Source organism: Camelus dromedarius, chromosome 6 (assembly GCF_036321535.1).
Source record: "Camelus dromedarius isolate mCamDro1 chromosome 6, mCamDro1.pat, whole genome shotgun sequence".
Classification (NCBI taxonomy): domain Eukaryota; kingdom Metazoa; phylum Chordata; class Mammalia; order Artiodactyla; family Camelidae; genus Camelus; species Camelus dromedarius.
The window spans coordinates 34,669,947-34,685,735 of NC_087441.1; the positions used below are offsets into that span (position 1 = coordinate 34,669,947).

General features: G+C 33.3%; 1 protein-coding gene across 7 annotated transcripts in view; it reads left to right on the plus strand.

Moving 5' to 3' along the window:
* TRDN (triadin) overlaps positions 1-15,789 on the plus strand; it is a 306,540-nt gene that overhangs the window by 275,356 nt on the left and 15,395 nt on the right. For 6 of the 7 annotated variants that reach the window (XM_064486726.1, XM_064486727.1, XM_064486730.1 and 3 more), the window contains 6 exons: positions 1,136-1,156; positions 3,701-3,727; positions 4,510-4,548; positions 4,924-4,959; positions 5,695-5,739; positions 8,180-8,203. In XM_064486726.1, the coding sequence (XP_064342796.1) occupies positions 1,136-1,156; positions 3,701-3,727; positions 4,510-4,548; positions 4,924-4,959; positions 5,695-5,739; positions 8,180-8,203 (192 nt within the window). The remainder of the gene's footprint in view (positions 1-1,135; positions 1,157-3,700; positions 3,728-4,509; positions 4,549-4,923; positions 4,960-5,694; positions 5,740-8,179; positions 8,204-15,789) is intronic. The other variant, XM_064486728.1, reaches the window with a different exon arrangement.

The following is a 15,789-nucleotide window of genomic DNA, read 5'->3' on the forward strand; positions in this document are numbered from 1 at the left end:
TGCCCAATAAGTAATCACTGCTATTTCTTAATATATCTTTCTAGCAATATATATAAAATATAGACACATATATTATATATATACATGCCTATACACAAATCATACATATATATTTCTTGCTTTTTTTACACAAATCATGACATACTATAAACAGTTTTGTCCCTAAGTGTTTCTATTTAAGAACGTATTTTGAAGATTTTTTGTATCAGCACATAAAACATTTCTTTATTAATAATATTCCATTGTATAGTTGTACACAGTTAACTAGTCTCTGACTGACCTATGTTTAAGTGGTCTAACAAGCTTTCTTTAATGATATACAATAATAAATATAAGTTCTTGTCTAGTTTTGTAAATTTATCTTTGGGGTAAAATTCCTTAAAGTAAAACTTTTAGTGAAATGATATATTCAATGTAATTTTTATAAACATCTTTAATTGTTCTCTTTAAAAAGTTGTATTGATTTGTATTCCCACTGTTAATTAGTTAGTTGACCTATTTTTGGATGGTTCAAATTCCTCACAATCATGAGGAAATGCTGTCTAGTTTTTTATGAATAAATAGATATTTACATGTAAGACTTCATAATGAATGCTTTTAGTTAATGTTAGAAGATAAAGTATTTTGGAGAATGATATCATGTATTTAGATGCTATAGTTCTGTGTTTTTCACCTACCATTCTCTTATTCTCCCTGAGATTTCATAAATTCAGCCTCTTCATTCAAAATACTGGATGGGAAGCATTTAAATAATTAATATTTATTAATATTAATGTGTATTCTGAAAAGACAATGGCAGATTATGCATTTTATGCCATTCAGAAACAGTAAGGAGTTCAGATTATCATGAGCATTCTTACTGCTTCAAATCAAAGATGAAGTTTTATAGAGATAAAGAAGAAACCAAGAAGTTCCTGTGCTTTGATGCTCAACAACTTCTTTGGGGAATTCATTGGAAATATGACGTAAAAATTTCTCAAAGTGTGTTGTCTATTGCTCATTTTAATATAAATTGGGCCTATTCCCAATTTAACTCAAACAGAATAAGGAAATATAAAGGGCTGATATTTCACCCACAGATAGAAAATTATCACTGATTTTCTTTTCTTGTCTTTCTTTTTTTTTTACTTTTTAGACAAACCAAAACCAACTTCAAGTAAGTGAATCGTTCTAGAATTTTAAGAATTTACTATTTAATTATTTTAATCTTATAATTTCTTTAAGTTGTACATGCAGTAAAACACCTGAGCCTGAAAACTTTGAGAAGAAGGATTTGGGTGGTACAAGGGGGCCTTGAAGACAAAGAGAGACAATAATACACATAAGGAATCATCAAGATAGGAGGACTTGGAGCTTAGGAGTAGGTAGGTTTTTATTAGATTCATAATACTTGTTGAGACAAACATGGTGTGGAAACTGGAGAACACAGAGAGACATGCATGGGCTCTGACATAGACGACACAGAGGTCCAGAGGCATCATCCCATGAATGATTAGACCTAAGCTCCTTTGGCTACCGTGAGCTTGCTGTCTGACCTCAGGCAGAAATATCTTCGATACTGTAATTCTATTGTGTGACCCATTAAAAATTCGCTTATTTTTGTAACATTTACTTTGACTACAACATAAATATATATTTACAGAGAGAATCTCTCTCCATGTCAACAAGAGTTGTTCTTTACAATTTGTTATGGGTTGAACTGTGTCCTTAAACCAATACTCTGAACTTAACTTCTGGGATCTCAGAATGTGATCTTATTTGAAATGGGGTCATTGTAGATGTAATTAGGTAAGACAAGGTCATGATGGACTAAGATGGGCTTCTAATCCAATATGATCAATGTCTTTATAAGAAGACAGTGTGAAGACAGGCACCCAGGGAGAACACCATGAAGGCAAGGTTTGCAGTTACACAGCTGCAAGCCAAGGAATTTTAAGGACTGCCATCAAACCGTGAAGCTAGGGATGGGCAAGGAATGATTCCATTACAAGACTTCTAGCTTCCAAAACTGGGAGACAATAAATTTCTATTAGGCCACTCATTTTTGATACTTTGTTTTGGCAGCTCAAGGGAACTAGTACACTTTATTTTTTCCAAGTGCATCTTAATAAAACAAACAAAAAATTTCACATTTGTGATGCAATTGCAGATTTAGAGAATAGTTGCAAGAATGTTGCAAAAAATTACCATATATCCTTAACCTAAAAAAACCCAAAAAGTACGGTATGTTTATTAATGCAGGAGCCATTATGCCATTGCCAATATAGATGGTTCTGACAGATCAACAAGGAATATTGTGCGTATTGTATTCATTAATCCTTGAACATGTATTTATTGAGCACCTGTTAGATACATTACACTGTACCAGGGTATATGAGGGAATGCCTAAAATGACTTCTGTTGTCATATCTGTCACCCTAAGTAATATCTGTGCGAAAAAAAATGGTTGCATCTCTCTTTTACATACTTTCAGTTGTTAGGATGTATTGAGTAAACACAGTATGGAGATCCCTGTAATAGTCACTGCTGGGTTAAAAAAATTCAGAACACAGAATAGTAATCTTAACATATTAGCTTTTTATTTTTATGTTCTTTCAAAGGCTAAAGGTGAGTTGTTTTACTATTTCAGAATCACTGTTTTGTTTTGACATTTCAAACAATAGTAAAAGTATAACAATTTATGAAATTTTATGTAATTTCATAAAAATGAAATTGTCTATTTAATACTGTTAAATTATGACCCAGATATTACCCTGAAGGAAAATATTTGCATTTCAGCCAAGAGTGTATCTAGAAATTGTACCTAAAAATCTCTCGTGTATTTAGTTTATGTTATTGCTACTAATACGAATGGTATTACAAAAAATTGAGTTGAAAGTCAAAACTAGAATGCTAATATGAAATATCACCATAATTACTTGCAAGTACTATTCTGTTTATGGAATATTTTACATCTTTATTCTTATAAAATATTTTAATTAATTTTCCTTGAATTTTGAAATTAGCTTCCAAAAAAAGTTATATTAGACAATTAAATGTATCACTTTTATAGAATGTTATTACTTGAGCTGATTTGTGAGGAAAGATAAATTTTTAAAAGTCTCCCAAGTTAAATTTTTAAAAAATAATTGGTCTATGAATTTACTGAAGGAGCAAAATTAAAGACTGGGTATACATTACTATAGGTTAAAGATAAATAACATTTTTATATCTTGTCTCACTTCTCTGACTGTAATCACCATGAGTTGGGTTTATTTTTGTGATTTTTTAAATCTCATCTCATAACCCCATCCATTGCACTTAATACAATATCATACACAAGTTGCTTTTTAAATATTTAATGGATGAATGCATGCATGTGCATGTGACGATCATGTTAAAAATGTGTGTAATGAAGACTTCTAATTTGTAACTGAGAAAATCACCCAAACAACTTTAAATTGATTTATTCTACCATATACAGACTGCTTAAGATTAGTGTGTAGAGTAGTTCTATTTTCAGAATGGATTCTAGTTACAGTTTTAAGAAATATTAGTTACCAGTATGTTTCTTTACCACTTTGGGTATGTGTCTGTTGTCATTACTATTGGAATTTAATAGGAAATATCTGAAGATGAAGTTTGACTGTCTGTTACTAAAAACAAAATTATTCTTTCCTTTTATTTCTATTCCCTTTATTTCTATTTTTTTTTCCTAAAGAGGAAACATCAGAAGTTACAGAGTCAGGTAAATATTTACTTTCCCAGGGGAGGTAACATAGATCCATGGGAACAGCATATAAATTTGAGTCCCTGTCTATCTGTGTAACATTTGGGACAATCCTTTAATAGCTCAGATTCCCAGTTTCCTCATCTATAGAACAAGCATAATGACTTCCCAAAAGGCTGGTTGGTTATAAGTATTAAATAAAATAATACACATAACATCCCTACTACATACTTGGTTGTCACTCATTAAATATTGGTTCCCTTCTCACTCTTGTCTGATAATTATAGTTGAAGGAAGGCATCAATCAACCAAAACTCTGTTTTGGAAAGCATGTGTCTACATTTTGTTTGAAGATATGTTGTGACTCTTACATTGTTTTTGACCAAGAGTTTATTTATTTAGCATCCGTAGCACCAGTAAAATTCTCATTTCAAAAATAGCAATATAAAATTTAGATGTTTTTTCCTGTTGTTACTCGTTTAAACATAATAAATGCATGGTTTACTCTAGCTTTACGTCCAAGCATGTAAAAAACAGAACCAAAAATCAAAGGGAGGAGGCTCTGCTTTATAGAGGATAACAAAGGATTACAAAAATATATACGTTACTACAGATAACAAAAAATATATATGTTCTCACATGTGGGAGGGAGACTTTTTCTTCACATTTTGAAAAAGCAGAGACCTGACCCCTTTACACTTATGGGATTAAATTTCATCTCCAAATGTTTATTCCAAGATTGGGTAAGAAAATTATGTGTTTTTAACCTGGTGGTTTCTTACTATTTTTCTTCCCTCTAGTGAAGACGAAAGTTGAAAAATCTGAAAAGGAAAGTAAAGGTAAAGACATTTTAAGACATGTATATAAAATTAGCAATAAAACCAGGAATGAGAAATATGTAATTATGCAAATTATGTCCCTTAAAAGCAATTCATGAAAATATGGACAGTGATTTTAAACCATGTATTTGAATTGCAGCTCATGGTTGAGTTATACATGCAAGTGGCATAGGTGCTGCATGATTATTAGATATTTAAAGGGAACAGGAATTTAGATCCCAGAGCAAACTCTACCTGTTATTACTAAATTAACACCACAGAATTCTTTTCACACAAGTCCTGGATTGTGAATACTGACTACACAGTATGTAATTCCAAACCTTAGGAAGACCTACGAATAAATGTATGACTCTAATTACCATTTTATCTCTATAGGAAAAGCAGAAGTGAAACATCTTAAAGGAGAAAAAGGTAATGTTTTAAAGATTAAAAAGCCCTGAAGCTAAAATAATTTGAGTCAAAGTTTATTTCAATTTTAAACAGAACTTTTGTTTATGTATGTGATGATTAAAAGAAGAAACGTGGTAAATAATAGGTGGCTATGTGGTAATGGCAGTGTCAAAGAGCAGTGGATGGCAGGCCGCTCCTGCCATATGCATTCATGTTGTGTCATTGGTGAGCAACTGGTTAAAAGCTGCATTGCAGTGTTGCTTTTTAAAAAAAATATTGTGTTTATTTATGTAGTAAACTACATAAATATAAAATGATACTCACTGATTTCCATGTAGTTATCTAAAAATCTTACAAAGCCCTTAATTATTAAATACTCTATTGGGTCAAGAGGAAAGCATTCTTTGATATGTCAAGAAGATTGTTAATAACAAAAGAAGACACTTCTTTTCTGGTTTAATCCTTAAATTCAGATAATCAGAATGATCCACTGCCCATGGATTCTAAATCATTGAAATACTATGTAATCATTGCATTCATGTTATATCTTTATTTATGCAAACAAAACAATCTCTACTGCTAACATTTATATTTGTTAGGTATTAGTAGAAGAAAAATATTTTAAATCACCCTGAGAAAATATGAACAACTTTAAATTATTCTCATGTTGCTAAAGCTTAGAGTTAAAGTAAGTCAATATTTTAATGAAAATTTGCTTAAAATTTGTATTTCAATTTACTTTTTATTTATATATAGTACCAACAAGAAAAGAAAGTCTTCAATCACACAATGTGACAAAAGGTAATCATGAACTTTGTAAACGTTAAATGCTATGTTGATGTGGAAGTGCCTGAATTATGTTGTCACTTAATGTTAACACTAAATTTTTTAAAGCAAAGAAGTCTAGCAGGTATATACTTCTGATAACAGCAGAGGACGTGATGAGGTAGGAAGTCTAGCAGGAAGCTTACATTTCAGTAAAAAACTAGGAAATGTGGAGAAACAGGAACTAGTAACAACACAAACATTCAGTAAGGTATTCCAGTACACAGCAGAAGAGAAGTTTTATTGCAAAAGGCTTTTGCAGCAAGCCTATAGTCAATGACAGGATGGTTAAAAACAGATGGAGCTGAGATTCATTTTATCTATGACTACATAGATAGCTAATGTCATGAATATATTTTTATTATTTATAAATTGGTCCTTTAATTCAATGAAGACACAGAGTGGCTAGTGGAGGGCAGATGCCAACATGCACATGGCAGGTAGATGTTCTTTACCTAAAATGAGAATGACCAATTGTGGTGATATTATCATAAAAACTATAAGGGGACAATTGAATTATGGAATCTGGGTGATAAATTCTAAACTGCTGAGGAAACATGCCGTGTTGAGCAAGAATTTTCATTCATAGTAAATACACAGATCTTGTGTGTGTGTGTGTGTGTGTGTGTGTGTGTGTGTGTGTGTGTGTGTGTGTGTGTGTTGTTGAGGGTGGTCTTGTTTTTCACTGATTCCCTGTTGCTGCTTACTGTAATATGTATATCTGAAAGGGCAGGACAAATCTAGGCATAATTATCAGTAGTATTAAGGGGTAAAATTTAAAATAGGAGAGCAAATCAAATTTGTAGAAAGATGCAGGACTGCAATTTTTATATTGAAACTTTCTCCAAAATATTGCTTGATGTATTTTAAGATAATAATCCAGAAGAATGAAAAGAAATGATTACTTAGAAAACCCGTAGCTATTTCCTATCCAGTTTTTAGTTCAATTCCCTCCTTAATAAGGACCAACTATAATCCCCAGTTTAAAGATGAGCTAATGTTTGATGAAAGGAAGTTTAATATCTCAGAGCATTTACATGGTAGAGTTAAGAATTGGCTCCAAGCCAGTTGGTGCCAAACACTTACGCAATTGAGCCAGTTCAACCACTTTTTACTATATTATCACACAGTGGCAAAGGGAAGCTTTCCATCAGTCAAATAAAATGTACCCCACTTCATCCACAAGGAAGTGGTCTATTAGAGCTAAGACTAGAAGGCAGTACAAAGGATTCTTGGATCCAGACATTGAATGGATATTCCTTTTTACTCCTTTCTGTGAGTCCATTGTTTCTAAGGTCTTCATGTTATGAACACACACCTGGGAAAAATTATTATATGTAAAAGCACGAGTCAGCCCAGAGCTAGTTGAGAATGCAGGCACATTCTTAATCATCCTTTACTCAACAAATAGTTCATTGCATCTCAGTAAATGTTTGTTTTATTCCTTTCTAAGTTCTTGTCTTTTTAGCCAATGCCAGTATTTTTAAAGGAAAAATAATAACACATCAGCCTTTCTAAAGCATTTTTCTGAATTACTTTATTTGTTTTGCAATTTTATACATGAGATATGCTGCTGTTATATTCCTAAAAGCATAAGTATCCCAAAGGAAAATGTTTTTAAAAAACCTTTCTGTTGCCATAACCTAATTTTTATAAATTTATAATTCTTAGGGTTATATCAGAAACTCTACTAGTCTCAAAGGAAAACACGATAGCCAGACATCTTAAAAATTATATTTTCAAGCCTAGCCTTTTAAATTAGACTAATGTTAATGAAATATAGATGTTACCAATCCTCTTTTTTTCAGAAAATTAGAATTTCTGCTCTAGTATTTGGGACAACTATTCACTTTATATCTTTGTCCTATATCCATACAGTTTAATGGGAAAACATATTGGAGAAATATAGTCTCTCACTGAAACTAACAAATAAATAATTATGAAAAATTAAACTGTTTTTTGCATGTTGTTTTTTAAGATTTATGTTTTACAGTCTAATTGGTAGCTATTTGTCTCTATTCATCTTTGAAAGGAAAATAATTCTCAATAATACATTTTATGGTATTTGGAAACTTTAAAGCAAATATTTAGATTAATTACATCGTACAAAGTAATTTCACTGGAGTTAAGGATAATTATAGTTAAACCAAAACAAATTAACAGGGATCCTGCTGATTTTAGAAAGAGTGTATGATGCCTGCAATGATTAATAACTTTTTTAATGTCTCACATAAAGGAGATTAAGGTACTCAAAGACCCATGTTCTCAGGCAATAGAGAGCTACATTTCTTCACTAACTCCTAAACAATAAGGAAGAAAGTCAACAGATATTAGATCTTTTATATAGTCTACTGATGTATAATTTCTTTGCATTCTACCTGAGTTAAACAAAACTTCTTTTCTTTTTTTTTTTTAGCAGAAAAACCTGCAAGAGTGTCAGGTAAGTACTTCTTGCGTTGATGATAAATTCTCTTTGGCACACAGTATGAATTTCAGGCTGAAATTCATAAAATATTTATTTTTTAATGTGTTCAGGGATTGAGTCATTTCATACTAAATCCTCTGATAGGAATTTGATAATGTTTAATCTTATGTTGAAACTTAAAAACAAAACTAAGTTATTTGAAATGTTAACTTGTAGCAAAAATATCTTATGTTCTTAAGCCTGAAGTTAGTGACTTGCATTCAAATATATAAATCTTTTTAGTGATTGAAACAAAATATGAAACAATAAAATAAAATAATCCTGCTCACTCACTAAAAATTTACTCTAGAACGCATATGGTTGAGCAATGTTTTCTTAGCTTCTATTTTCTAATGTTCGTTAACCTTAAATTATATATATCAAAAGAATACATAATGAGGGGTGGATTTAGTCTCATATATCATAAACAGATCAAATGCTCAGAAAACGCTCTCTGAAATATCAAGATCGAGGTATTGATAGAAGCTCAAAATATACAGGATACAACTCTAAATTTGCCTAGAAGTTCTGAAAATTCTGGGAAATAGCAATTTTCCTCCCCACATTTCCAGATTTAAGAAAACAAATCATTTAAATCAGTGCTATCAAACTCATCATGTGAGCCACTTGCCTAGTTTTAAATTTTCATATAGACATCTTAAATGAATAAAAAGAAACAGGTGAACATAATTTTAATAATGTTATTTAACTATCTACAAATATTACTTCAGTATATGATCAATACAGACATGTATTGATAGTTTACATAATTTTTTATTGAGCCTTTGAAATTGTGTGTGTAGTTTCCACTTGTACTGCAATTCAACTAGCCACATTTTAATCCCCTACAGCCCAGGTGGTCAGAGAATACTGCACTGGACTGAGCAAGTCTCAGTGTTTACTGAGTGCTTCTACTGTGCCCAATATTTAGTGAGTACTGAGGACAATACAAGACAATCATTAAATGTGGTTCTCACGAGGTATCTCATTCGAAGTTCTTTGACTAGACTTACTAAAGCCCCACGTGGACTTGCTCCAGGCATTTTTTGAATAGGAAAATAATTACAAGGGTACAGAATTGTTTCACGGATGCAAGAGCAAAACTTACATTTGATTCTCTGGAAATCCCTCTGAAACTATCCCACTCTGTACCCTTCCCCTACGGCCAGAGATAGTCAGGGCAGACTTTATGGAGGAGGTGTTTCCAGAATTTGTGCTTGAAGAATGATTAGGACTGGATAATTGGGAAAAGAAGAAAGAGGGTGTAAGGAAAAATTCACTTCTCCTGTGTGTTTCTCCTTTATTCTCACTACTACCATGATCCTAACACTTCTGACACCAGAAATGTAGGGTTTTTTTTTTTCCCCACACCAAGTGATTCTCTGTGACACCAGCTGGATGTCCTACAATGCAATTAGATTCTGATACTAACTGAAGTTAGCACATCATAGGTTAAGGACTCAGCCCTACGGGCACCTCAAAGTCAGATGCCAGTCTAAAATAGTAGGTCCCCGGGTTATCCACAACTTCTGTCCTTGGCTACAAATTAGAGGTTCCCATGACACCTCTCTCTTGGATTAAATTATTTGCTAGAACAGCACACAGAAGTCAAGGGAACAGCTACTTCGGTTTACCAGTTTGTTTATAATAAAAGACATGATAAAGGATACAGATAAACAGCCAGAGAGATCACAGGGAAAGATCCGGAAGGGTCCCCAGCACAAGAGCTTCTGTCCATATGGAGTCAGGGCGCGCCACGCTCCCAGCATGTAGATGTGTTACAGTAACCCAGAAGCTCCTTGAACTGCGTACTTCTGGGACTTTCATGGAGGAATCATCTCATAAGCATCATGCTCTTCTCGTTAACTCAGTCCCTAGCGCTCTCCCCTTCCTGGAGGGGGCAGGGTGGGGCTGAAAGTGCCATGCTCCTAATCATGGCTTGGTCCTTCTGATGATAAATCCCTACCCAGGGGCCCTCCAAGCATTGCAAAATTAGAACAAAAGACTCTCCTGTCACCCAGGAAATTCTAAGAGCTCTATGCCAGGAACCGGGAGCGAAGACCAATATATGTATTTTCCGTTATTTCACAGTAGGGGACCAAGAAAGCAGTGAGAAGTAAGGTCTGTAGGATGACACTAGGAAGCAGAGAACCTGCAGGAGAAAGGATTTTAGACTTACTGCCACAGAAGGCTATGCTTTGCTTTACATAAGGGAGTGAATGTGAAGGAATTGTCGGGAAGTCTAAATAAGAGTACTAACTGAAAAGAGAAAGATGTGAGGAAAAAAGTGTATTGCTTTTGATGGATCATATGAAATAAATGTTCAGGGCATCCTGAAATGATACATTTAACAAGTTGGTTTCTGAGTATATGAAGTTATATTTTTATAGCACATATTTTTGTTTAATCATGCCTTTTCAGGGGCAATCATCAAAACCCGCCTGAGATATTTATCAAATAGAACAGACTAAAGATAATTTAAACTAAGGAATCGCTGTATTTTTTTCCGAAATCTTTTTCAACATTATATACATGCTGGGTTTTTTGTCAGACTTCTAATTTATTTTCAGTTATTTATTTGTCTTTCACTAAAGAAGGTTCACAAAATACCTCCAACTTTGAGCCCATTGCTTCTTTCCAACCACATCCTCTACCCTAATGCCTGTATCACTTGTCTTCTGAGCAGGACCAGGTTCTCCATCTCTGAGGTCATGTTTTCTGGTTTGGTGCTGGATGCACAGAGACCATAATTCATTCCCAGATTTTTTTTGGTAGGATTGGTAGATATTGTTACTATTTGGAAAAAGACTGATGCAAAAGAGAGGGTAGGTATCTCTTTCTGAATTCTTGTGACTCGCTCTGATTGAGAATCTTGAAACTATCCCAGGGGACTGGATTCTCTAATATCTAGGGTTTTATTATAGGGATAAAAAAGAATCAGCAATGCAAGAACATTTCTCTATTACATCAATGAAAATAACGTTGCTAAATCAAATTTTCCGTGTTTCACAGATGATTATGGTTTAATCAATGTTTGTTTGTGGGTTAGCTTTTTCAAAGGACATAGTTTTTTAATTTCTAAATAGTCACTTAATTTTCATTCTGTATCTTTTTTCTTTGCCGATATGGTAAAAATAACAAATAATTAGCTTTTTACTTGGTTTGGAGGAAGACATCCCTTAGATTGTATTATAATATTTAAGACTTATTACCTTAAAAATTAAAAGCAAAACAAATATTCACATTCCATTTCTTACTGATATTAGTATTTTAAATCTTTGTAAAGCTTTTTCTTTGGAAAGAAAACTGTAAATTCCTATAATATCATTCCCCAGGAACTTGCCCAAAGGCTAAACATGAAGTGAAACAAAGGATGAGAGAATACATTATTAAAAAGTAACAGGTGCCACGGGAAGGCTTGTACCTAGAAGAGTTTCAAGACTCTTGACATAGCTGAGACATTGATAATATATTTATAGCAATGGCTGTTGGGTTTTCAAGGAAAGAGATTTTATAGAAATCCATAGTTCTTTTGATCTTATTTCCTAGTAGTCAACATTTAAGTAAAGTTAGGTTGTCTTGCCCCTCAAAATGAGTATTTTAAAAGGGATGATGTAGTAAGAACATTTCGTGAGATGATTCAATGGAAAAAGATAACTTTGACATCTTCTTCTGATGTCAGCTTTTAAATCCCTTATAACATTTTTTATCTGATTGTGAATAGTGAGATTTTTACTTATTAGCATCTTGTCTGATATTATAATTATTCCAATTTTATTTTTGTACTGCATCCAGTACAGTGACCTTTACTTTTAATTTGATGAATTTAGACTACTTACATTTGTTGTATTCTTAATATCTTAGTTTTAGTTATTACCGTTTTACTTTTTGTTCAACATTTCTCATACTCTCTCAATGCTTCTTTATATTATTTATTGTCTTGTACAAATTGAGAGCTTTTCCCTTTTAAATATTTTTATTATCCTTTTTTCAGCCTCAACTGGTCTGAAAATAGTGCTGTTTCTATTTCTATTACTATTACTGAAATAATACTATTTCTATTACTTTCGTTACCCTTGGAATCCTGATATACAGGCTAATTTGTTCAGTATTTTTGTTTCTAATTTTTTTAAAAACTCTGAATGCCAGCTTTCATCAGTACTATTTTTTCAGTCAATGTGTGTGTCTTTACCCACATGTTACCAATGTCATTATTTACCATTTCGTTTGCATCTCTGACTTTGTTTTGACATCATACTTCTTCCAGCAGCAGCATCTTTAGAAGTGCCTTGAGCAAAACCTATTGGTGGAAAATGTTCTCGGTTTTTATTTATCCGACAATGTCTTTAAATCATCCTCATTCCCAAAAGCCTTCTTCTAGGCACATATCTAGGTCACCAGCTATGCTCTTTGAGCATTTTCAATATGTTATTCCTCATTCTTGTTTTCCTTTCTTCCACTGAGGTGGGGGGCTTCTGTTTATACTTGAATTGCCACCCCTTCCTATGTGATCTGTCTTTTCTTTCTGGCTTCTTTAAATGTTTTCTCTTTGCCTTTGCTCTACTGCAGTTTCTCTATGGTTTATTGGAATAAGAGCTTTTTATTGTAAAATGCTTTCAGGACACATGGCTTTATTTTTTTCTTTTAACAATTTGAGGGATTTGTGGCTACTATTTCTTCAAATATTATCTCTTCATTTTTTTCCTTCTTCTGATTAGGAATTTGTTAGGTATGTATAATCTTCTTAATATCTCTTTCACATTTTTCATCTCCTGGTGTCTCCATGCCATATTTAGTGTAATTTGATCGATTTTAACATATATTCACTAATTATTTCTTGAGCCTTATATAATTTTCACTCATCTAGTGAGATTTTTATAATTTGTATTTTTGTTATAATAGTCATTTTCCAAATCTTACTGGTTATTCTGATAATCTGTTGCTCATCCTTATTTATAAATTTATATTTTATTTATTAAAACATTTCATATATTAAATTTTGAATATGAAAATTTTAATACTTGAAGTCCTTTGTGATATAAATTTGTTGTTTGTTGGTTCTTCAGATTTTCACTCATCATGGCCTTTTCTTTTCCATGTGTGGAACTTACGAGTTCATATTTTTTTCTTTCCCTCATTTTTATCTGAACTTTTCTTTGTCTTTGTTGTCCCTGTCCTGCTCAGTTTTTGTTCCACTCTTAGCAGTTTCTTACCACTTGAGAGGCCCTGTCCTGGAAGTCAGTGCTGGCTCATCAGGTCCCCGAGGTCATAGGGCACCTGATGGCATCAGCACTCAGTCCTCCTGATGAACCCTTTATGCTCACCTGCCAATGGACTGGGCAAAGTCCCTCCCAGCTTCAGCTGATGATCTCAAGTCATTCTGGCTCCCTTTTCAGAAAATATCTATTGGCCATGTGGGGTTCCCTATTTTGGGGTCTCTCAGAATCTCCATTGCTTCCTCTTCTACAAACACTAATACCTGGTAGGTTTTTGACTCTTCAACTGTCCCCATCCACGTGTGTTTTAGCGATCACTTCATTTTGTAATAAATATTGTCCATGGCTTTTCTATTACTGCTAATATTGCTATCTATTTTTATGGGGGGATTTGGAGGAGATTTAAATACTGTGTTGCTTCTAGCGTCTCAGAATCCCCTGGGACAGTTCTCTTTTCATCCCGCCGTCCCTGACATGACAAGGGATCTCAGCTCCTGCACCCCCACTTTGCTCCTTGCACACCTAATTTTTGAATTTCAGTTTTAATATGATCCCTTGTCCTCAGGATGACCTTACTTTTCATGTATCGGCAGGGTTTTTTAACCCGTTCCTGGGGCAGAAGGGAGGGTTCTGTTTGGAGGTTTCCTTCACCTCCTCTGAGCCCAGCACTGCAAATGAAAGGTGTGATTTTGTAGTTGTCCTTGTAGTCTATATTATAAGTATTGCAGTCTAATAGTTGTTTTTAATGTCACCCACAAATCTTGTTTTAACCAAGGTTCATGCTTTACTTGTCTAAGTTAAAAAGTAAAGTACCTGATATCTTAGTTCCAGGCAACCATATAAAACTAAATCTATTAACATTTTAGATAGTTCTTCATCATGGAATCCTAAATTTAATCTTTGAAACAAAATCATTTTCAGTTAACACATATAGAAACAAACTTTCGAAAAAAAGAAAACATGCTTTCTTGTAGAATATAGATGAAAGCTTAATTCAGGGTAAAATGACTGACTTTTTTCTTGTTGGAGATCATTTACTGGGATGGAATGTTGATGGATACTAACATCGGTGTAGTTTCCATTAAAAACAAATTAGCACCAAACAACAAGGTTCTGCTGTATAGCACAGGGAACTGTATTCAATCGTATGCACTAACCTATAATTTAAAAGAATATGAAAAATTATATATAAATAACTGAATCATTATGCTGCACAACATAAATTAACTATACTTCAATAAAAACAAAGAAACAGGAAAAACAAATCAGCACCAAATTCATGGTAGAAGTACAATCGTCATAGGGTAGTGGCTGGTAACAGAAATTGGCTTCAGATGGACTGGGTCCGATTATGACTTAAAATAAACTGCTTAACATCTTTGTGCTTAGAAGCCTTATTTTTTAAATGTGATTAATGATAATAATGTTACTTCATCAAAATTTTGGGCAGATTAAGTAAGATAAACCAGTAGAGTACCTAAGTGATCAGTGCATAGCGAGTGATCATTAATTGCTGCCTGTGAGGAGGATGATGATGGTGATAATGATGATAATGAGTTACTTCCCTAGTTAGAGACGAGTTTTGCTTATAAGCTTTTGTGTCAAAAGGGATAAAACAATGAGATCAAAAATAATAATAATAAAAAAGAACTTCTCACTTATTATAGGGTAGATTTAAAACAATCCTACATTTTTACAACATGGATGATTAAATTCATGGAGATATTGTACGAGGAGGAAAAAAAAACGGAGCACTTACTTTATGGCCAAAACCTTCTAAATAGGTGCTAGCTGCTATGCTCACCCGCTCTGATCACTCCTTCTGCTGGACCCCGGAGAAAGTCTGTGGATAAGGCATATTCGGTGAAATGTTTGTCACTGTTTATTATTAGTCTTTGGGTACCAGCCATGTGGCCTCATTCATTTACTGATGATGTTAAATTGTTCTGACATTGCCCTCAAGACAGTCGTGTCTTATCCTTAGAGTGACAGGACAGACACTCAGAAAGGATTGCATACGTTTACTGAATACCCTTGGCTTCACTGTGTGCAAAATTCCAAATGTGAACCGTCTCTGCATACTTTATTACTCCCTGCGGTCAATTCCAAGAATCCGTGGATATTGCTCAGTGTAGCGGTTAATTTTCTTTAAAACTCGTGACTATTTTAAATAATAGCATGTATAGAAGAGGCTTTTACACCTGATAGCTAAAATAAACTGGCTGTCAATTGTTGCCTTGAACTAACAAAGATTCTTTAAAAAAAATAAACTCTTAGAATATAATGTTACATCAAGTTATTTATACATAATCTAGCAAATCAGTTGAGGAAATAATTTGTAGCCTT